The sequence below is a fragment of the Vigna angularis genome, chromosome 9, assembly GCF_016808095.1.
Source record: "Vigna angularis cultivar LongXiaoDou No.4 chromosome 9, ASM1680809v1, whole genome shotgun sequence".
Classification (NCBI taxonomy): domain Eukaryota; kingdom Viridiplantae; phylum Streptophyta; class Magnoliopsida; order Fabales; family Fabaceae; genus Vigna; species Vigna angularis.
The window spans coordinates 27833865-27859582 of NC_068978.1; the positions used below are offsets into that span (position 1 = coordinate 27833865).

A 25718-nucleotide genomic window follows, 5' to 3' on the forward strand; every position below is an offset into this window, starting at 1 on the left:
ATTGTCATAAGTGGATAATCAATTATCACGCGTTAAATAACTGACAACATATTTTTGGAGGTATCCTTAAGTGAAATCTCTATATATTAAGTTGTGACTCTCATTCTAATATACAAAATACGTAAATTTCGAAAAGCATATATGTTTTGTTGTGTGTTGTGATAAGTGTGTTCTAGGGTTTGTGTAACCCTTGTGTTGTGATTGTAAGAACTTGGTGTTGGCAAAAAGCGAGAACTTTCACAAGAGTTGTGATTAAGTGTTGTTGTTGTTGCTGAGTTAAAGTCTGTCATCCTTTGTAAAGATTCAAAGGAAGTGGTCATCCTTTGTGAAACATTCGAAGGAGGTTGTCATCCCTTGTGGGTTTCAGGGGAAGTGAGTTTCATCACTTGGGGTAACAAGAAATGTGTTGTAACCTTAAACTTGTTTATTTTCTTTGTGATTGTAACAGTTTGATGGTTTGTGATACTGAATAGTTAATTCTCATTTGAGATTAAAAATTAGACGTTGGATCCTTGTGATCTGAACAAGTATAGAATCACCTGTGCAATTTTCTCTCTTCCTTACTCTCTTTTTTGTTTCAATTTATCGTTAAAGAATTTGAATTAAAAGATAAAATATTTAAAGGCAAGATTTACTATTAGAAACCAATTCACCCCTTCTTGGTTTGTTGTTTACATTAACGGTTACGTTGCATCACTCTGACACATGTAATTTAATTATAATTTGATAGATGATTAATCTCTAATGATATTATAAGAAAAATGAACATTACTGACTGCAAAAATATGGAGGGAGAATATGTCGTGACGCCTTGATATGTTGTCCTTTTTAAGGATAAAAGCTGACCCAAGATGTAATATAGTACTATTTTGCTTTCTAATAGAGAATAGGTTCAGAGCATGCCAAAATGTATTGTGTTGTCCCCTTAGAAAGGCAATGTTGCGCTATATTAGGTCAAGGGAGGCTTAACGACAAGCCTTATTGCTCCCACATTCTTATTTCTTAGTCTTGTTGAGTTCTCTCTTTTCTCTCCATGTCACACTTTTGTCGGCGTTGGTTGTGCTTGTTGGATCACAGCGTGTGAGGAGGCCCTATGTGAAAGGAGGTTGTGGTAGGTGGTAGATTTATTGTAAGCTTGAGAGGATTTGTGTTGAAAGGTAAGGGAAGCTAATAATTATTATTTATTTGTCTTGAATGGTTTATTTGTTGAAAATGATTCCTTGTTATGAATAAATGTGTTGGTATGCTTGTGTGTCTGATGCTACCCTGTGATGACTTTAATGGGATGAAGGATATGAATATGCACGATGTTATGGTTAAGCACATGGGCATATGGTAACAAGATGTTATTTGATAACATGGTGTTATGTATTTGGGGATATATGGTTATGATGAGAGCAAGGTGGTACTTGTATGAGGTGTTGAATGTTGTTTGCTTGATGTTATGAGTTTGATTTTATTGCCATTTGTGGTGCATTATGAATCTAAGATTTTAGTGGAGAACTCTAGGTGGTTCCAGAAAAAATCTATAAGGAAAGGTTTTGAGGGGAATACAATGGGAGATGAGATGGGTGGGTCAAAAACTATGAAGATACAGTGTGACGTTTGGGATTACTTGGTTAGGAGGATACTATTGACTAAGACCAAACGAGGCATCATGTGTCAGAGGCCGCATGAGATGGATTTTGTTTTAATTTTTTAATTTTTTGAACTTTTTTAATTTTTTTTATGATTTTTCAAATTAAAAAAAAAGTAAGAAAAAATCACAAATTGACATGTGGCATGTACGTACATGGAGTTAATGTCAACTTAATGAAAATGTCCAAATTGAATCGTTTAAAAAAAATAGAGGAATAAATTGAATCGAAAAGTAATAAGGGGACCAAAATAAATTAAACCAATTAGATGACTAAATCACTAATTAAGCCAATATATTATTTAATTGAAAAAACATCATAAGGCTTAATATGATTACAAAATTAATGAAAAAAATAAAACTACAAAAACCGGTTTACATATACCTTTGCAATAAGAAAACTCTCTTCAACTCACTTTTTAATACTTATATTTGATGAGCCTTTTGAGAGAGAATCATTACAAACATATGCATCACTAATAAGATATGAGTTCAACCCACATATAAGGGATTGACACCACTTCAATAAAAAATCTAAAGACAATAGTTTAAGAGTCTTCATTCCTATATGGTGTTCAATTTTCTCATTTTTATTTAATGTGAAACTTAGACTTACATATATTTTCATTAACATAACGAGACAAACTTGTCTAACCCTTCGTCAAAAGGACTTTCAATACAAGGACTCATTTGAGTTGACCACCAACTCTGAAGTGAAGATCAAAATATAAACTAGAGGAAATTCGCTGGCAAGAGGTTGCAATGGAAGAGGAGACTGGGAAATTGTATAGAGCAAGCTTTCGTGATAGACAAGGAAGAACTATTCTTATTTTGAGACTAGGAATACAGAACACTACTTTAAAACAAACATTCAACTCGGATACCATGGATAAAATTTTTGAGAGAGGATTATTGGAGAGATATAACACTAGTGAGACATTAGCACAACTCACGAAATTGACACCACCTCCAATACAAAATCTTAAAAGAATGAATTTATAAATTTTTAACATTCTCATGTTTACTTAGTGTGATACTTAGCCTTACACTTAAATTTTTCAACCATGTTTACTTTTAACATACTAATTTAAATATTGGAACATCATTCACACGTGAACCTTGGTTCAATTGTGTATCACTCTTCATAGTTGTCCACAACTCAACTCATACACCAAGAGATTAATTACTTCATTAAAATTGACCCAAAATAATTCATTTTTTATCAAGATAATGAATTTCAGTATATAAAAATAGAAGGAAAATGGAAAAAATTATTAGATATATTGATATATTTTTTAGAGTGAGATGACTGATTTCATACCTGCTTTACATAAAACACTGATAATAAACAAAAAGCTAGTTAGATAAGATTTTTTTATTAAAAATATATGTTATTAATACCATTTTATTATTTTTTAATTAAATTTTAACGTAATTTTAATACTCTTTTTATTTTATCCTTTTTCTTTTAAAACACTTAGGTATAAATTAAAAATGCATTAAAAGAACGATTGGTAAAACAGTTATGTACTTTAATTTTATTTTATTTTTATCCCCACACCATAGTAATTAGAGTCATATTTAGAGAGAGAGAGACATATTTAGAGTCACATGTATTCCCTTTCTATCAAAATGCCCATATATCATAGAACAACCAAATTTTAGGCAATAATTTTGCAATTATGGCCTAACTTGTACTAAAACAGAATTATAGCTGGATGAAAAATTAGTACCTTGTTGACACTAGGAACCAGCTCTTGCAAAGCCCTGATTCTTTCAGCTATATTGTGTGGATCAGTAGCTTGTCCTCTTCTAGCGCGAACTCTAGGTCACACTGCTGGTGGATGTGGGGCAGTCGGAACAGTAGTTGGCATAATCGAATACAAGAGTTAACAACAGCAGTAAAATACAAGAGTTAGACACAATCGAATCAATGAACGCGTTCAATAGACTAAGGTACAGGAGACAAACGTGTAGAGTGAAAATGAACGAAGAGAAAATGAAGTGACCTCGCCGCTTTCTGAGCCGCGTGAACCATAGATGCGAGGATTTTCGAGAGCAAATCTACAGTTCAGTTTCGAGAGCACCTCGACGAACAATAAGGCGCCTCCGCCTCGAAGCCTCGCTCAGCCCACAAATGCCTCCACGCCTCGACACTTTGCTCAGCCCTAACAAGGGGAGACCAGCACGAAGATGGTGCAGAGAAGGCGCGGGAAGGTAGAAGAAATGAGTGAAGGTAGAAGAATTAGGGTTTGGGAGAAACTAGAGAATCAGGGAAAGGTAGAAGAAATGAAAGGCGCTGGGAGGGGTGGGTATTATTTAGGGGGATACATTAAAAAAAATTGAAGAAAATAAAAAAAAAGGAGAGTAACTGCGGTTTTAGTCAAAACCGCCGAAACTTATTCGGAGTTTCCAAAACCGCCGGAAACTAACCCCTCCTAAAATATATTATTTTTGTAGTGTAAACACATCAATTTAAGTTAATTAATAAAAATGAAAAATTAATGTTAATTTCAACTCTGAAAATATATTTGTTTTAGTGAGCCAATTAAAAAGAGAGACACGAATATAACTTACTATTATTATTATTACAATTTTATTATTTTATTACGATTGTTTTCAAGATCCACCATTGTATTTGAAAACATGAAAAATGCGTACTCAAATGGAACAGTGTACAACTTTTAATACATACACATTTGCTTTTGGAATATCCGAATAGGTAGCAAACTGAAAACGAAAATATGAATGGTTTGGTCAGAGATATGTGAAGGATTTTGATTGGTGAGAAAGTTGAAAGTTTGGTTTCAGATAGTTAAATTAAATTGCACATTGTGGTGGTCGTGCATTCATTGCTTCGCGTGGCATATAGTCGGCACAACAACACAATGAACGACACGTAAATTTTGACAGGTTGTATATTGGAGACGCTTTTGATCATCAAGTTCAGAATTCACTCGACACAATATTAAGATCATGCATGGAGGAATAGACGACAATGTATGACTTTGAATGATGTTTGAATTATCACAAGTTCTCTTCTCTTTCCTTCCACAACAAAATTCCAAAATGGCAAAATTCCAAAATGGAATGTTCAAATAAAGCACGTGAAATTCAATTATTTTGAGAATTTTTGGTGTAACCACTTTTGAAAAAAATAATAGAATTAGTGTTTGATCAATCACACTATTGTAATTAGTATTTAATTTATAGAGCAGAAAAAATCCACTGAAAAACATTTAAAAGTTGCATTTTGATATATTTTATGTTGGAATCTCACATAAAATACGTAAAAGATAAATATAAAGAAAAAAATAACTTTTTATTTATTGAAAAGTAAATTTGGCAAATACTATAGTATATCATACATATATTATTTGTTATTTTCTAATGTGGTAGCTTTATTTAAAATATAACTGCTCTTACTAGAATCATAATTTGATTAACAGATCCTTCCTTAAACTAAATGTTATTTAGTTTATATCAAATTTTGAATACATTTATAGTGATTGGCGTAACTTTAAAAAAGTATCTAATTTGAGTGGTTTGGTCATAATATGAGTCACATGTTCTTGTGTTCCATAATGCATCATCTAGATAGTTTCAGCCTTTGTAAGATCTCGAAGAAAATGAAATCTGACATCAATATGTTTACAACGACCATGTAAAATTGGATTCTTCGAAAACTTAATAGTAGAGTTACCATCACAACAAATTTCAGTAGCTTGGATTTTCACTTTACACAATTTTCCCAACACTCTTTTCAACAATATGGCTTGACAAGCACATGAAGTTGCACCTATAAATTTTAGTTTTGTAGTTGATAGACTCACAATTGGTTGTTTCTTTGATGACCAAGAAACAACAACAGGAGATAATACGAAAACATAACCTGAAGTACTTTTCCTGTCATCTAAAACCCCAACATAATCACTATGAATATAAGCAAGCTCTTTGTTCCCTCCCTTCATATAGAAAATTCCATGATCAATTGTTTCCTTTAAATATCTCAGCACTCTTTTGATTGGACGTAAATGCAACTTAGTAGGATTCTCCATCTATCTGTTGATTAAGTTCACCACAAACATCATATCAGGTTAAGTAGATGTTAGATACATAAGACTTTCCACAATTTGTTTATAGTAAGTCTTATCCACCTTTACTCAAATGTCATCTTTGGTGAGTTTAACACCAAGGACAATTGGAGTTTGCACCGGATTTCTTTTATCCATTTCAAACATTTGCAACATTTAGGCATATTTCTTTTGACATAAGAAGATGTCATCTATTTGTTGCATTACTTCAAGACCCAAAAAATACCTCTTTTTACCAATATTTGTCACGTCAAATCATGCTTCATGGAACTTTTAAACTTTGTAAACATCAACTCATCATTTCCTATAAAAAATAAGGTCATCAACATACAAACTAACATCAACTCATCATTTTCTAAGAATGTTGATTCTACATCTAGTTGATAGATGGTTCATCCCTTTTGAGCCACAAGTGCTATTACTAAATGAATTGTCTCCATGCAAGCTACTGGTGCAAATACTTCTATGTAGTCTACCCCATATTCTTATGCATACCCCTTCAAACAAGCCTGGCGTTGTACTTACCCACTTCTTCATTCTCTTTGAATTTTGTCTTGCAAATCCACTTGACTACAACTTTCTTTGCTCAGTCAGATAATTCTACCAATTCCTATGTGCCATTTTTGTTAATGGTTGTCGTCTCCTCATCCATGGTCTTCCTCCTTTTTTCATTTTGAGCAGTAGTATCAAAGTAAGTAGAATCACTATCAGTTTAGTCAGATTAACTTTTGTACTACCTTCAGAAAAAGCTTGGAAAATTTCATACTCTTCCATCAAAATGGATGGTCTTCTGCACCTTCGTTAAGCGAAACTAGCCATGGAATCAAAGGAACTAATATCCTCTTCCAGAATATTAGTATTATGTCATGCCTCATGTTATTCAATGTTTTATTCTTCTACAAGAGTTAATGCCACATCCCTATCACCCCAATCTAAATCACATAAGATGGTTTCTTCATACTTCTTATCCTAATCCCAACTTTTATCTTCATTAAAGACAACATCCCTACCTATTATGTTCTTTTGTGAAATCGGATCATAAAGTTTGTATGCTTTTGACACTTCACTAACCTCAAACAAAACAAAACATAGACTTTTGTCATCAAGCTTAGTTCTTTTAGCATCAGGCAAATGAACATGAAAAATGCATCCGAAAACTCTAAAATACTTAATTGAAGGTTTGGCTCCACTCCAAGCTTCTTTCGGTGTTTTATTTTGCACTACTAGTGTAGGACGCCGATTCAAAATATGTACTGACCAGATGACAACTTTAGCTTAAATGGTTTTAGGCATTTTATTCTCTAACATCATGCTTTGAACAATGTTCATAATGGTTATATTCTTTTGTTCAACGATTCGGTTTTGTTATGGTGTGTATGCAGATGTTAATTGTCTATGAATACCATTGTCACAGAAAAAGTCTGTGAAATCCCAAGATGTAAACTCTCATATGCGATCGGTGTGTAAACCTCGAATTAAAGAGTCGTCTTCTTTCTCAACATGAATTTTAAAATTCCTAAAGATTGGGAGAGCTTTTGTTTTCTTTTTCAAGACATAAATCCAAATTTTTCTAGTGAAATCATCAATAAAAGTGAGCAAAAACCTCTTTTTTCTATTAGAGATAGGTCTGATTGGTCCACAAAAGTTCATGGACGAGTAGACTACTTTACAATTCATCAATGGTCAACGTGTTTGTATCATTAGATTCTTCAATGGAACACACAACATAATCAAAACTCGGATCATGGATCTCAAAATTTTCTCAGCTACTGCAACATCTCCTTTGTTTTCACTATTAGTCTCCATTTTGTTGGCTATGGTGAGTGCTTGAGAAAAATACTTGTTCACAAATTTTCCCTCCTTCATATGGAGATTTCCAAACTCTTTTCTTAGAGTTTGTATTTGTGCACCCTTGACTCGTGAAGTGCCTTGGTACTTCTGTTTTAAAGAATCTCATACATTCTTTGGAATAACGGGCTACACAAACAAACTCTTTGATGCCATAGCTTTGTGCACCTAGAAGACAGTTGCTTCTACTATGAATCAAGCCCTATGATGGAGCTTTGATACCAAAATTTTAGAATCTCACAAAAAATACCTAAAAGATAAAAGAAAAGAAAAAAATCACCTCTATTTATTGAAAAGTAAATCTCACTAATATATAGCCTTACATCAGAGAAAGAAACTGAAATAGAAATTGCTAGTATATATCATACAAATATGGAGTAAACTTATTCAAATATAACTGTTTTCACGGGAACCATAATTTGACTAACATTTTATTTGATTTTTTAGACATCTGATTGAGATTTTATTATCTTATATTTTAATGTCAACTTTAAAAGTACTAGAGAATTTAATCAACACATTTGAGAATATTATTGTAATTTTATATTTGAATCTATTAATTGTTTATTATATTTAACAACAATAACATCCAAGTTAAATTCATATAAGAAAACAAATAGAAGTTAAATTCATATAAGAAAACAAATAGAATTATCTATGGTTAAAAATCTTAAAAACAATAGTATATAAGTCTTATATATATAACATTTTATAATGTACACTATAAAATACCAGTTTGTATAACATTTTTCAACCCCTATAGCAAATATTGAAGTTCCTGTGAAGATGAAACTTTCTTTTACTATTACTATTTTTTTTCCTTCATGTATATGATAAATTGGTGGATACCTGCAAAAGAAACTACACATGAATCTCTACCTACCTTTTTTGTCCTGAAATTACGTTGATAGTGTAATATGTTTGTTATGCCTCATCACCAAACCCTAATAAGTAGATTAGTCTTTATTTTTTTAATTTAAAGTGGGGTAGTTAGTAACTTAAGTATCTTTGCTTTATATTCTGCTCGATTAAACTATTATTTTTCTTTCCAAGAAAAAAAAATGTATTTTATTTATTTTTTAATCAGAAAAAATAGAAATTGCTGACGAAGACATTGTTTGGCTTTCTATCAATGAGTTACAACTCAACTTGACTTTAGCATAACGTACTTATTTGTATTTAATTGTCTTTTTCTTTCAAAAGATTGAAATTTATTCGAACCTTCATTCATAAACTATTATATATTTTCCAACTAATGTGACACCAATCAAAATCCAGCTCTCACATAAAGCAGTGCTATGGAAAATAAAATATATGCTTATAATACTTTTAGTTTCCTCAGTTTTCAAAGTATGAATTAGTTTTCTTTCAATTATGTGAGACATAAAATATTACTCCTAAATTGTTAAGATTTTTATAAAGGTGAGTACTTCTTTGCTTTTGTTAATTATTAATTTCTATCTCAGATTTTTCTTCTAATTTTATTTATAAAATAAATAAATTAATGCTCTCTTAAAAGATGAAAGACGATTTCGTCAATTTAGGAACACGAGAAATATTAAATTTAAGTTTAAAAAAATGAAGAACTAGAAACATACTTTTCATTACAGCTTATAGTTTTAAAACTGTGATTAATAAATGTTCAAGGTGTTGAAATTAATTAAACAAGGATAATTTTGTCATTTTCCCATAAACAATCATTAATGGAATTATTAATTCTTATTATACTGTATATGTTTTTCATAATTGAACGTATATTGCAAAATTATTTTCTACTGTCACGAACTCTTCATTATCTAATATTAGTTATCCAAACTTTCTCTATCTACGATCGAATGGTAAGGTACTATCTTCCAACATTCGAGTCATTACTTGATAAAAAATTTTGATCAAATTTAAATTAAACATAAAAGCGGAATCAAATTATAATTAAAATATTATTTACAGGTTTATGTAATTTACCATAAGTTTCTACTCAAATGAGTCACAATGTTGTTTATCATAAGTTCCTATTCAAATGAGTCACAATTATAACGCGTTTGCCTACGGATTTTATGGTCAATTTAGTTTTTAATTAAACTATCTAATAAGATAATGTTTTTAACATGTATGATGAGATACTAATACACAATCCTTAGTTTAATGCGCAATATTATTATTAAAATAGATAACACATCACCACGAGGTTTCAATGTGCTTTGTCCTCACTCGCACACTTTCTAAAAAAGTTCCTAGAAGGTCACCCATCCCTAAATTACTCCAGGCTAAGCACGCTTAACAATAGAGTTCTTATGGGTTAGGCTACCGAAAAACAATTGCATTTTGGTGATATGAGTAGCCAAATCAATCCCTTTAAGCTATCCTTCAATTATATAGCCTCATACATATACAGTCTCTAAATCCCTCTCATTCCGGTGTATGTTCGATTCATCCATGTGTCCCTTCCACTAGAAGCCTGCCAAGAGCCGCTCCTTGTCAGTGCCCCTTGCACTTCGTGCCTCTTGCACCGGTGATCACTCCCCGCCCTCGTCAGTGCCCGGGTGTCACATGAATGTAAGACCCATGAAAAATATTTACCTTAATAGTAACAATTTTATTACTAGTAGTAATAAATTTCTTTGTGAATGGAAAATATGATAAGTTTATGTAAAAATAAAATGTGGACAGCTAAATAAGAAATTTTGGTAGCTTAATTGGTAGAAAATTGTGGTGATTTCAAGAACATGGGTTCAAACTCTTTTCTACCTTTTTGTTAAAAAAAATTAAAATATTGATAGTGGATAAAGCACTCCATGTTTTAAGGCATTATTGAGGAATCCATTATGTAAGTGGTGATTAAGATATTAATATAATAAAATAATATTAACATAATAAATAATATTAAAAAATTGTTGAATAGTAAAATTTTTGGACTATAAATAGCCATGAGAGGGGAGGCTATTTTGCACAAAGAGAGGAAGAATCAAGTGAGAAACCTTGAGAAATAGAGAAGAAAGAGTTAGGAAGAAATTTTTAGTTGCAAGAAGAGTAGAGGCTCTAGAGGGTTTTCGGGGAAACAAATTCGGAGCAAGAGAAGTCTGGAATAGAGGTAGTGGAGCTAACCTTTCTAAGCTTTTATATTATGATTTAGTATTGTTTATTACTATTCATGTCTTGAAATTCTGTGTGAATATTGTTAATGAAAAACATAGGTGCTTACGGTATATCTATCTATAGTGAATTTCTGTGCTAATATTATATGTTGTTGTTTTGAATCTGTAAATAAGAAATTTGTTAAAAACTATTTGAGGAACACTTTGGCTAAGGAAAGACTTGGTACTTAAGTTGTCCATTGTGACGCACCTCTTTTTCCTGGAAGTCTACTCGACAAGTTTTTAACTTAAATCCTATTGAACAGATTATGTACTGTTAAATTATTGTGCAATATATCTTGTTGGAATGGAAATTTTTGATGAATTCATGTTATTGTCGTAGATATGGAATTATGAATTATAATTGTGATGGTAGGATAGAGGAATCTTAAAAACCGGAGTTGGTACATCCCTGATCATAGAGCAGCCCTGGTCAAGTAGAGAAGGATGAATTATGTGGTGAGAGGGGCAGGAGGTCCTGGTCTATGTGCCGGTTTTGGACATAGTGTTGAGGACTAACCTTGTGGATGATATGGAGTATTTTGGAAGTGTATTTGTAAGAAGAAGTAGAAGTCATCACAAGTGCATAACCTCCCGTGACTGCTCATCAACATATCATTGGAATAAGTGTCTATTGGGTATTGTGAAAATGAGTGTCTATTGGGTATTGTGGGATGAGTGTCTATTAGTAATTGTGGTATTGTGGTATGAGTATCTATGATGCGATTGTTGTATGATGGTATGAGTATCTATGATGCGATTGTTGTATGATGGTATGAGTATCTATGATGCGATTGTTGTATGATGGTATGAGGGTATCTGACATAATTATTATATGAGGTTTGTTGACTGTATCAAAGTAATGGATGAATATCTATGATGTGATTGTTGTATGATGGTATGAGGGTGTGTGACATAATTATTATAGGAGGTTTGTTGAGTGTATCAAAGTAATGGATGAATATCTATGATGTGATTGTTGTATGATGGTATGAGGGTGTCTGACATAATTATTATATGAGGTTTGTTGAGTGTATCAAAGTAATTATGCATGTTTTATAAATGATTGGTTGCATGTTAAGTCACCCTACTTGTTTGTGTTTGTGTTTGTGTATGTGCGATGATCGTATAATTCATTATACGGGAGCAGATGAAGGAATGTCGTCTTATTCGGTGTCAATGAAGAAAGAGATAGAAGAATAAATTAGAAGAATTTGAGTTATATTTATGAGTTTATAGTTGAAATCTGAGTTTAAAACATATATATATATATATATATATATATATATATATATATATATATATATATATATATATATATATATATATATATATATATATATATATATATATAAACTACGAATTATCAAGCGTAAGATTAATGGATGTTACCTTAAATGTAATGCTACAATATATCAATTATGAATTATCAAATGTGAGATTTTGGGATGTTACACACTTAATATTCAGTGTTGGATTAAGTAATTTATTCATGAAATATTTAATATTCGCATTATTAGTTGCAAGCTATCCTACATTAAATATCCAATAACATGTATAATATTATTGTCTTAAAAAATCTAAAACATATAATTAAAAAATTGCGAAGTATTCAACTATATATAATATAATATATGATATGTATTTGACAGTTCGACAAAGAATATGTAACTTAAAACAAAATAAAAATTATGGGAGAGACATAAACACATTTAAGTTTATAAGATTTTTTATAAAAGTAGAAAGAGAAAACTAGAATTAGATATATGTTTATACGTTATTATTGAAATAATAGTGTTAGAGTTATGTTACATTTAAGTTATTAAATGCTTTTTGAAAATTGAGATTTTTTTACTATGTTGTTTTTAAAAATATATTTGAAGAATTAAAGATGAAAATATATTTAAATTGTTATAGGGGTCAACTACAAGGGATGTAAGATTTATGAATATATCCTAACAATATATTTTATATGTTTGAAAAATAGAGAAATATTGGAAAATAAAAAAAAATAAGTATAGAATTCCACGAGTATTATTATAAAAAATGCATTTTTTTTCTGTATCGTAGTACTAATTGTCCTTATTACGTTAGTGTACGTCAGAATTTTCATCCTTGTCTCAAATAAAAGCATAAATAAAAATAATGGTTTGTTGTCCTATCCACACAGTTTTTTAGAAGATGAAAACAATCATGACGTTACTTTTTCATATTGAAGACTATTATTATTGAATTCATTTAATTTATTTAAATGTCATTAAGGAAATTTAACTAGAAATAATAGATTAAAAGTTTAGTTAATAAACAAATAGTTTTCAAGTGTGCTGTATTCATTATTGAGGAAGTTGTGAGAGTTTTATGTGAAGTTATTATTCAACATAGTTTATTAGTATTTTAATACTACATCTTATACTAATCTTATTCAACTTGAAGATAAGTAAAGTATAATAAATAATTCTTTTTTTCTAATGATCAGATTGAAATACTATTAAAATGATTCCACCTTAATGCCAAATTTTTTATTTGAGTTTAGCCTAAAACAATTTAGAGAAAAAAGCACTTGAGTTAAGTTAGAATTTAAAAAATCTAAGCAAGTATCAATTGACTTAAACTTGGTATTCATAACACATTCGAAAAAAACATCTGAAGTTAATTTTATGAATAGTTGTCTGTGATTATTTTTTCTAAAAGTACATTTTAATAACTAAAAACGAATACAAGTTGTGGAGTCCAATTCAAAAATAATAATTTAACAACAAAATTAAAAATTACTTAACAGATGACAAACTTAAAAAGTAATTAGTTTGTTAATTTTTAAATTCCATATAAACAATTTCTTATAATTAGATTATATACATATATATATATATATATATAGACGTACATGCACATTCAGAAATACATCAAACTATCAGATAAATTTTTGTGATAATTTAACTGACTATATTTTATTTTCTCACCCTTTATATATGTAGGAGCACAAAAAACTTAATTGTTTCGTATTTATAAATATTAAAATATTTTTCTCTCTGTTTTTTATAAACTTTTTATTTTCATAGTAAATATTTTGTGTGTTCATTTTCTTTCGTTCTAGCTCTTAGGATACATACAAAAGGATACGTACAGATGTCGAAAGTATTTTTATAATTTAAAATTTCACAAAGCACTACGAATATATAAACTATAATTAAAATAAAAAATATTCTCGTGGCTTTGCACTTTTGCTTGTCACTATTCATTAGTAATATATTATGTCTTTACTAAAATAAAGTAAGTATTATAATAACGTTAATTATTATTATATGTATATGTCGGTGCCTTGTCTGCCAGCAGAATTTGGCAAAACCATGGGTTGCTGATGATGTTGTTTTGTTACTCAGATCTTGAACTTTTCGAAACTGCTTCTATTATTTCCTTATAATAATACGTGAAAAGTTCAATATTAAAATAAATAATAAAAAAAAACAGTCCAGTGAAAATAGCTCACAATAAACAGTTCTTGCAATAGTTATGATATTAATAATGAGAAACAGAAAAATTGAATAAAATAAAATAAAATAAACTTAATTTTGATTGCTAAATGTGGAAGGGATTATGATTGATTATTTAAGTAAAGTCTCTTATTTCAATTATGATACATTAAGTGTTAATTTCAAGTGATTAAACATGTGAAAGTAGAAGCAAAGAAAAAAAAATGTAAAGGCATGTTTTATTTTTTTTTATAAAAAATAAATTAATTTTAATTTTGAAAAATTTAATATAATGTTGTTCTTTAGTTCGTGAAATCACTAAGTAAAGTATGAAATTAGCCACGACGATGAAAATGAAAGAAGTAAATGAGAAAACATCCCACTGTGTGTCTTTTTGAGGATTATTTTGGAAACAAATTTTAATACTTAATAGATTTGGATGAGAATTTGATTGTTGAATAGTATTAAATCTTTCTTCGAAAACTGATTTTAAAACATAAAAATAACATGCGAATGAAATATGACAAATTTAAATTTAATATGGTTTTCCAAAAAGTATCTATTTTATAGTTTTATACATTTTTCTTTAAATGTAAGGTATACATTCTTTTATCAGGATTCAATTTATAAATTTTTTTACCTAATTTTCACCATCAAATAATTTATACACGTTACAAGAACTCTTTCCTCGACGAAATTATTTCATTGAAAATCAATATTTATCACTGAATTAAAAGGCATAACTAATAATCAAATAATTAGTGTTTAATTGTTTGAATTTGATGATCACTCCAATTATTTTATTTCTATCTTTTGATAATTGATAACATAATTTAAAAGAAAATGAAATTAAAAAGAGAAAGATATTTAGTGAGAATGTCATATGATTGATATTTATGATACTAGTAGAATGCTTTAAATGAGTTCATTTTATTGTGTAACTTGTAATAGTTTATACAAATAATGTTAAATGTTAAAGGAAAACTATACATGATAAATATTTCTATATCTACTTTAGCATATATATATATATATATATATATATATATATATATATATATATATATATATATATATATATATATATATATATTATTGCATCACTATTATAGTAAATGGGACACTAAAATATCTTAGCAGGATTTATGCCCTAGTTCATCAGATGTTTGAAAGCGGTAAAGTAGAGGTGTATGTTCTTAAATCAATTATGAGAACAGTACTATGGATAAGTTAATTTTTACTGCAGTTAAACGATTTTCCAATTGTTAAATAACGCGATTAAAAATACCACGACACAATAAAATATAGTGCAATTACTAAATGGAATGTCATTTAGATAAGTTATTGTTTTACTCTCTCTTTTTTCACTATACCTTCAGGTGTGTTATTTCTCAAAAACCAAACGAATGAGGACCATCAAACAAATTGTTCTTGGGCCATGCTATTGGCACTTCCTTAATTCCTATTTAAACTACCAACTTTTTACTAATCTATACTTCATTAATTCCTAATCAAATAGTATAGTGTAAATATAAAATTTTTATACTGAAAATAAATGCACTCTTTTAAAATCTTTGGTGCATTACTGAAAATATTATCCAAAATGTATTTAAGAACTACGGGATTAGAATGAAAAAAAAAAATCATACTACATGAATATTTTTAATGGATATATGTAAGTAATGGATACTTGTATTTATTTATCCACTTACTAATGAGGTGGGAATGAGTATCATGGTATCTGATATATTCCCTGCTTTGTAATAATTATTAATGACTTTTATTTAAGTTTTTTTAAAAAAATTCAAGTAATTAAAATAAAATTATCAGTAGAAGAGATATTACTAATAAAATAATAATTTAAAATTTGATTTCATATATTTTTATTTTTTATTTAGACCTATATAAAATTGAATTTATTTTAAAAATTATATTTTTTTAAAATTTATATTTTGACATAACTCATTTAATTTTTTTTTTGCATTAATATTTTATTGAGTAATTTGGTTTGAATTGTACTTAAGATTAAGTCTTTTTTATCTAAGTTTATATTTTAAAAATTTGCTTTTAAATAATTTTATTTATTAAGTCTAAGTAAACCTTACACAATGAGATTGTAATGTGAAATTTGCATTCATTTATAAAGTATAAATTTGTCTTATTTTTAGTTGATGGAGAATCCCCAACATACCTCTCACGTAAAGGGATATACATTTCGAACGCGAGATTAGACATTGATGGATAATTTGATAGCAGCTCAACACTAGGTGACACGATAAGTCTAACAAACAACAAATATTTTAGTATATAGTGGCATGATTAGTCGAACAATCAACAAATCTAGCTATGATAGACTATAATCCATGATTTTAATGTCATGTTAATAAATGGACTTTAAGTCTAATTCAACCTTATATAATCGACTTGTAAGATGAGGTTTGTATCCACATATATACTATAAATTCACTTTATCTCTATCGATGTAAGATCTTTAACAATATACATTTTTAAAAAATAAAATATAAAAATATCTACATTTACACATAGATACCTATGAATATAAAAATATTTACAAATATTTTTCACAAATACTCGACGAATATTAAAACATATTTTTAGACCAAATAGATAGACACTATTTACCCTATTTGACTCAATATCATCCCATATTATGAACTATATATTTCATATAACAAGTATGAAATTTAGCATATTTTCTTATGCATAATACAATTAAAGATTATCTATCAAAATAACAAGGTAAAATATCTTATTAAATAACTATTGCATGATATAAAATATTTTTGAATATAAATTTTGAAATTATTTATTACCATTTCTACTTGAAAAATGATTGCATAATCTTATTTTACTAAATTATTTACTTTTTACATGTTTTTAAAATTAATTTATCTATATCATATATAAAGGATTCACTCTTTTTTAGGTCTATACTTTATTTTCTAATTTTACTCTAATAAGTAATTTTTTTAAATTAAAATAATTAATTCCAAATTTTATCTTTTAAGTAGTATTTTTCTGTTTTTAATTTAGTAATTTAGTCCATTTTTTCTAAACTTAAATATTTTTTAAAATTAAAATAGCTACATATAACAAAAAATTGTTTACAAAATAAATAATTTTTTTATTATTATAAAAAGAACATAATTCGCCTGGCATTTTCACTCATTTAATTATAATAGAAATGTGAAGCACATATGAATTTGCTTACATTTACTTTTTTACTAGCAGAAATAGCTACGTTATTAGCATTGTGTATTTGATTCTTTTATATCATAATATTTTATTTTTTTAAGACAAGATCGTTAAAGTAAACATTATTTTAAAGTTTAACGGAATGTATAACCAAAATAGTGTTTAAATCTGAATTGTCTAAGATAAAAAGTTTTAAAAGCTATAACTTAATGTTATAAAGAATTACAATAGAGCGTCTAGTAACAATAGCGTCTAAAAAGTTTAAATCGTCTAGAATAAAAATAAAGAGCGGTAAATACTACATATTAAAATTGTCTTAAATAATGTAAGTTACTTAAACAGATAACACCTAAATGATAGTACATGTATTATGCATAAAGGCTTAAGATCATCTATCACTTTCAAACATGTACATTGTAGTACTTCTTTGTCTATTGTATTGTGCTTTCTTATTTTGTGCAAATCACTGTCTTTATTCAAAAGTCTGATCAGGATCATAATAACATTAAGAGATTGGAAGTTATTCAAGGAATGTTTCATTAATGTTTTCTGCCTTGCACACCTTTAGAGAAAAGTCAAAGCTTTGAGTAAAGAATCTTTTTTGAAGAAGTCTATGTAAAGAGGACTGCATGAAGAGAAGACAAGAAGAACAATTGTTATAGAATACACTCACGCTACCTCTTTCTTTAAGCTTTGTCTCTTAGACTTGTTCTTTGAAAAAAAAATTATTTTCAAGTTTTCAAAATCTTATTGTATTGATTTCAAATCCTCTATAAGATAATTACAAATCATGTTCTTGTATTATGCAAAATCATCTAGTCAGTTAGACTAGATGATACCAAGAGTAGTTATACTTGTTCTAGTCAATGGGTTAGTTGTATACTAGGAGTGGTAAACTTGTTGTAATTATTTATGATTAGTGTAACCTCTTAAAGGTATTTAAAGAAGAATTGAATGTAGCTTAGTTTGAAGCAAACCAATATAAAAACAAGTGTTTCTTATTGCTTTTATTTCTCAAAGGTTTTCCTAAACATTGTTTTATAAACTCATTTAAATATCATTGCAGATCATCTAATCCCTACAAAGGAAATTAAACAATATTTTGCAAAAAGATTTAAAACTCTATTCAATCACCCCTCTTCCAACAATTTTATTGTGTTATAGTTTTATTAAGTTTAATTTAATATTTACTTTGTAAATTTAATAAACTTATTTAATTATAATTTTTATTTTTTTTTATTTCTAATATGTAAAAACTTTGAAAAATATCATTTTTGAAGTGACGATGATGTAAAAATAATGAGATTCAATTATTTTATTATTAAAAAAATTTAATATAAATAATTTTGTTATGAATAAATTTTATTATTTTAAAACACATAATATTTTTTTTAGATAACTAATAATTTTTTCGTTTTGTATAAGTTTAGAAATAACGTAAAGTAAAGAAAGGTATGTAACTTTAGAGTTTTGTTTTCCCCTTTAATCACTCCATGAGAACTATTAGTATACAAAAACATCTTTTTCATGCTCCTCATACTTACATTATCACTTTTAGATCTTTGACAACAATCCCTACGTATTAAAGTGATAATCTTCTTTTATATACTTTCTTTATCTTAAAATACTGTTCATACTTACAAGAACTGCACAATATTGTTTGTGTCCCATCATCACAAAAAATTACTCGTAAAAAATCTCACTTTTCAAATAATGTTTCAGTTCGAACAAGAAAAACTTTGAACACATTAATCCCTCAAACCACTGCACAGACAAACAAGAGTTCGAAAAACCTTTCCTTCTACTATGCAGACAATAGACAGTAACTCATGCACAAATGCAAAAAAAAAAAAAAAAAAATCGCCCATGTTCAACATCACAGAAGCTGCAATACGTAAATAATAATAATAGGAAACGAGAAATTTGAATAGAAAATGGAGAGATATATGAATCACAATCTCATTCTATCCTCAACCTTTTGGGGAAGGTAACTACCTAACTAACTCTGTGGCTTAAAAAAGAAACAAAATTGTGTGTTTGGCATTGGTCAAATGAATTCCGAATGAGATGCTATTGAAAGTGGAACACTAAGTGAAACTCACTCTTTCACCCTTTCCCTCACAAACACAAACACACTGTGATCATAACTCTCTCCTTAACATAGTAATGTTATCATTATTCTCTTCACTGTGATCCAACCCACATATCCACCCGCCATGGCCTCCAACCACCTTATCACCCTCACCCGCCGCCTCCTCCGCCTTCCGCCCAGCACCCGCCCCTTCTCCACCGCCCCGATGACCTCTTGCCGCCCCGCCCCACCAATGCTCTACGACCGCCTCGCCTCCGCCACTATTGCCAAGCTCCGCCGCCTTGACCACCCCGACCCCCGCTTCCTCAAGCACGGCAGCCCCGTCCCCTCCATCACCGACCACACGCGCGTCCTCGCCGCGCCCCAGACCCTCGTGACCACGCTCCCCAGTGGCCTTCGCGTCGCTACCGAGTCCTCCCTCGCCGCACGCACTGCCACCGTCGGCGTTTGGATCGACGCCGGGTCGCGGTTCGAGACTGAGGAAACCAACGGCACCGCGCATTTCCTCGAACACATGATCTTCAAGGGCACCGCGAAGCGCACCGTGAGGGAGCTCGAGGAGGAGATCGAGAACATGGGAGGGCATCTCAATGCGTACACCTCACGCGAACAGACCACGTACTACGCTAAGGTCATGAACAAGGATGTTCCTAAGGCTCTTGATATTCTGGCTGACATCTTGCAGAATTCGAAGTTCGATGATAATAGGATTGTCCGTGAGCGTGACGTGATTCTGAGGGAAATGGAAGAGGTAAATGGTTAATGTAATATTTTTCTTCTTGTTTACTTGTGTTGATTTTAAATGTTAGTTTTTTTATGCGATTGTGTGTTTGTTTGCATTGAATTGTGGGAGATGAAGGGGATAAATGTTGTTGTGTATTCTAATATTGAATGTATTGATTGTTATTGATGTGATCGGTGTAGAGGTTTCGTGCGAGTAAAATCTTAGGATCTCACGATTCTTTTTCTCTATTCTATGTTAGAGGTATTATTTTCGGGAAATTGGATGTAGAGGTGTTTTCTGGTTTAAATGGGAAGTCAGAGAGCCGATGAACAGTAGAGTATGAAATGAATTGAGTTGTGTTTTTTTTTATTTTTTAAGATTTTTCATTAGAAGAAAAGATTGGATTTTGGTCTTTTGGAAGAATCTTGATCAAATGATATCCAAACGGGAATGGTTTTTGTTTCCAATTTAATGGAGTTTGAGGATAATTTAAGCAACGTGTCTATCTCTTCTTACCAGTTAAACAAGTTCATGGAATGCTTTAGCTTGAGTAGGATGAGTAAGTTGTTATGTGGAACTACAACACATTTGTTCTAAGTTCAAATGTTTGCATTTACATGTTATATGCCAAAATGGTTTTCCTATTTGTAATCTTATTTTCTTCTACTAAAAAAATGATGGATGAAATGTGGTCCAATTTCATTATATCTAGCAGAGTAGCTGTTTACGAAATAGTGTAATTAGGGGCCTTTTGAGATGTAATTTAATTCAGTTTTCGAATAAAAATGCATCTAAATCAAACATAAAAAGTATATATCGTACCCTTTAAAAGGGAACCAAAGTTCAAAGCCTAATCTTGTTTTGATAAATATATTGAATAATAAACTAATCAACAAGTAGAAAGATTAGTGTTATGTGTGTATATATTTCTGTGCGTGTTAAGTGCATTGCTATACAATATCACTCTTTTACTTATTTGAGTTTATTTAATTCCTTTTTCTATCTTCCTGTTTCTTTCATGATTTAGTTTATGAAAGGCTAACACAGTAATATTCTCATGATGTGTAACTGCTTATAGGTTGAGGGACAAATGGAAGAAGTAATCTTTGACCATTTACATGCAACTGCTTTCCAGTACAGTCCACTTGGTAGAACAATTCTTGGACCTGCTCAGAATATCAAGACAATCACTAAAGATCAGCTGCAAAGCTATATTCAGGCACACTACACAGCTCCTAGAATGGTATGCAGAAATTCTTGAGCTTCTTTTGGTACATGTCCTCTTGTTAGTAATTCATATCATATATATTCTTACTACATTGTTATTTTGTGACATTTGATAGAATATATCTTTCTATTTATAAATAAGATTAAATATGTTTTTAGTTTCTAAATTTTTAAAATTTATCTATATTTTAAAATTTTGACACAATTTAGTTCTCAAATTTTAAAAATAAATAAATATAATTCTTTTAACCTAAGTGCATTAAATTGTTTTGATGTATCAAATGGTGTTTTAGGTTGAGATTTAAATTTTTTATACTATTTAAGATATTTTAATTTAAATGTCATCTAAAAAGTCATTTAACACAACTATTTGTTAGTAAAGACCTAATTTAATATATTTTTTTATTATCTCTATAAGATTCTATTTAATCTTATAAAATTTATGGAAAAAAATGTTTCATTTTAATTTAAAAAATACTTGTTTGGTGAAACTTGAATTTGGTATTAAGGTCCTTTTTAGTAAGGAAAAGACATAATTTTTTTTAATTCAAAAACAAGAAGATTTAATTGGAAATATTAAGAGATTCTTAAGGGTGTGTAAATAAAAAAAAAGTATGTAAAAGAAATGTTAACACTTTTAGATTAAGAGGACTATTCATATTTTAAATTAGAAGAGTAAAATATATTAAAGTTTTAAAACATAGACATATTTCAATTTTGCGTTAAAGTTTAGGAAGTAAACATATTTAATCCTCCTTACCACAAAATGGAACTATAACTGTTTGGTTTGGGTCTGATTTCTTAGGTGGTTGCCGCATCTGGAGCTGTCAAGCATGAAGAAATTGTTGAGCAAGTAAACACATTGTTTACTAAGTTGTCAACAGATCCCACCACAGCTTCTCAATTAGCTGCAAAAGAACCAGCCATTTTTACCGGTTCCGAGGCAAGATCATTAGAGTAAACACGTTGAGTGCAGAAAAACCTGTCTTGTGTAGTGAAATTTAATGGCTATTTTAATGTGTTTTTAAAACAGGTTAGAATTTTGGATGATGATATTCCCCTTGCACAATTTGCTGTAGCTTTTGAAGGTGCTGCCTGGACAGATCCTGATTCCGTTGCTCTGATGGTCATGCAAGCTATGTTGGGTTCTTGGAATAAATCCACAGGAGGTGGAAAGCACATGGGGTACACCACTTGAGCACTTTTTCAAACCCCAAAATAAAAAATAGCTGCTCTGCCTCCTCATGATCACATAACAGAGTAAATTTTACTTGTTACAGCTCTGGGTTGGCGCAACGAGTTGGCATTAATGAAATTGCAGAAAGCATTATGGCCTTCAATACTAATTACAAGGATACAGGTCTCTTTGGTGTTTATGCTGTTGCTAAGGTGAGTCATTGTGTAGATTCTAAGATTCACAATGCATTTGTTTATTGTTTACAAATAGATTTGAATACAAGCACCATCTATCTCCACATCACATACTAAGTTTTAGCCATCTTGAATCTTTCTAATCATCTTTGATTTTTCAACATTTCTTTCTTATTATGCTTCCAATCATGGTTATCCTAATTTTGTTTAGAATCGTAAAATTCAAATATAATGAAAAGATACTTCAAATATAAGATATAAATGATATATAATGTTCAAAACAAAAATTTAAACTAGAAATAGGTGAAAAAACTTGGGCAGAGCTATATAAACCTATTAGAATATATAGTGTTTTATCTGTGTAAACCTATTAGAATCTAGAGTGTTGTGGCTACGGTATGCTTAACTGTGTGCAATGTACATGAATTCCTTTATTTCAACCGGTGTATGAACATTTTTTTTAAAGAACATTATGTACAAGTTGTATGCAAAATATATTTTCTTCTGCAACCTCTGGCTCTACGACAAGTTTTACATTTTTATTTAATGAAGAAGATCCATTTTTAATTTGTTCTTTCAGAAGGATTGCTTGGATGACTTAAGCTATGCAATAATGAATGAGACAACCAAGTTGGCTTATAAGGTTTCACAAGATGATGTTATTCGAGCTCGTAATCAGGTGTCTACCATTACTCCTACTTTTCACAGTTTCTTTACCCTGCTAATTTGGCTTTTGCATGCAAGATACGTTGGATTAGTTGGTGCTCAATTTACTTTTGTATTCTGTTCACTGGTAGCTACTTAGAATTGTGTTTTTCACAGTTGAAATCTTCACTCCTGCTCCACATAGATGGAACAAGTCCAGTAGCTGAAGATATTGGGCGCCAGGTAAAAATAAATCTTAACAACATTCATGACAAAAAAAAGCAAGAGGGTATGATAAGAATAGTGTAGTTTACCCTGTTCACAAATTTATTTTAAGAAAAAAAATACTTATGATTTGGAGATATATGGGTGCATGAGTTGTGAAAAAAAAAAAAGATTCCCATTTTGGATTAGGAATATGATGATTAAATAAAAGGTAATAATAGTAGAACCAAATTCTGAATGCAGAAAAACTGACAGTTTTTTGCGCTTACATAATATTTAATATTTTTGGTAAGAGGTTGTATAAAACCTTCTTTTATCTTGGCTCATTACTTTTCTCTAGAAGTCATTTCAATGGCCAATATCATGCTGAAATTTCCTTGCTGTTTATACCATGCAAATAATTGAATCAATACAATGTTTTGTTGCTTCCATTTGATGTTTCCAATTTTTATTTACTTTTTATGTGGTCATTATTTCAGCTACTCACCTACAACAGAAGAATACCATTTGCAGAATTATTTGCTAGAATTGATGCTGTTGATGCAAGCACAATAAAACGTGTTGCTAACAGATTTATTTATGACAAGGTTTTGTTTGAACCATTTATCTTGTTAATCTTTCAACAACACGAACGCCAGTTCATTAGGCAATTTGTTTCGTCAGCTTGTCTCTGAACTCATTACATTTGGCCTTGCAGGATATTGCAATTGCTGCTATGGGACCTATTCAGCGTTTGCCTGATTACAACTGGTTCAGACGAAGAACATACTGGAATCGATATTAGTTTTAATCATAGTTTACGTTTCTTCGACTTCCCGAGAGATGTGCCCAAGGAATCAAATTTACACCTTGTGTATCTCCAAATAGTTGTTACAACATTCAATTATCTATTTATTCATTTATTTGGTATAGGCATTTTTAAAACAAAGGGAGAAATAAATATGCTATTCTTCACGGTGTAATTGTGAATGACTCCGAACCCTCAGAATGCGCGACTAGTTAGTGATACATGGTAGTTTAATTTTTTATTAAAAATCTACTTGTTAGGTGTTATTATGATTCAAAGTTCAACAATCATATTATCACATGGAAATCTGCTTAAAAGAAAAAGGAAAAACAAACACAAAAACATGGAGATCAAACTAAATTCATGCTAAAAAAACATACAACCAAACCTCTAATAAATAGAATGTTATAAAAAAATCTAGGAATTGATACATATTACTAAAGTTTAAACTAATAAATGAAGAACATTAAACCAAGTAAGTGGTGGATATGAGACCCTAAGTTAATGAAAGCAATTTACTTTGAATGTAAAGTGGTGTATTTGTACACTCTGAACTACATATGGTTTATCATAGAGGAGGGCAAGCGGGATTAAATATCTAAGATCAGTGGGATTAAAATAATTTTTTTTAGACACTTAGTAATAATTTTAATAAAATCAGGAGGTGTACATGTACACTCTCGTATATATATATATATATATATATATATATATATATATATATATATATATATATATATATATAAATATATATATATATATATATATATATATATATGTTCGCCACTAGGTCTAAACTATTTAGAATCCTAAAGTTAACCAAAAGTATTTACATATTAATTACCTTTACCAAAAATATTACATATTTGAAACTCTATTAATACAAGAAAAAACGAACTTACCAATAATCAAAATTTATAAATAATGATTAAAATCCGTCGATAAATCAAAACTATCAACAATTTATTAATCGTTGAAAATCTATCGATAAAATACTCGTGGATAAATTTTATCAATAGATAGAAAATTTTATTAGTAATATCAAATGACCAAAATCGGTTGATAATTATCAAAAGCCAAAAATCAATAGATAATTATAGATTAATTTTGTTCATTGGTAAACATTGAAATTTAGTCATTTTTCTCTTCTTCCTCCTCTTCTTTTTTTTTCTTCTTTTTCTTCCTTCTCTTCTTTTTTCTTTTTTCTTCTTTTTCTTCCTTCTCTTCTTTTTTCTTCCTTCTCTTCTTTTTT

General features: G+C 29.6%; 1 protein-coding gene across 1 annotated transcript; it reads left to right on the plus strand.

Moving 5' to 3' along the window:
• Window positions 1–19395: 19395 nt before the first annotated feature.
• On the plus strand, window positions 19396–24588 carry LOC108347355 (probable mitochondrial-processing peptidase subunit beta, mitochondrial). The gene is made up of 9 exons (XM_017586520.2): window positions 19396–20238; window positions 21290–21454; window positions 22244–22381; window positions 22472–22623; window positions 22719–22827; window positions 23390–23488; window positions 23632–23697; window positions 24159–24266; window positions 24377–24588. The coding sequence occupies exons 1-9, from the start codon at window positions 19612–19614 to the stop codon at window positions 24461–24463; spliced, it is 1551 nt and encodes a 516-aa protein (XP_017442009.1). The 5' UTR covers window positions 19396–19611; the 3' UTR covers window positions 24464–24588.
• The last annotated feature ends 1130 nt before the right edge of the window (window positions 24589–25718 follow it).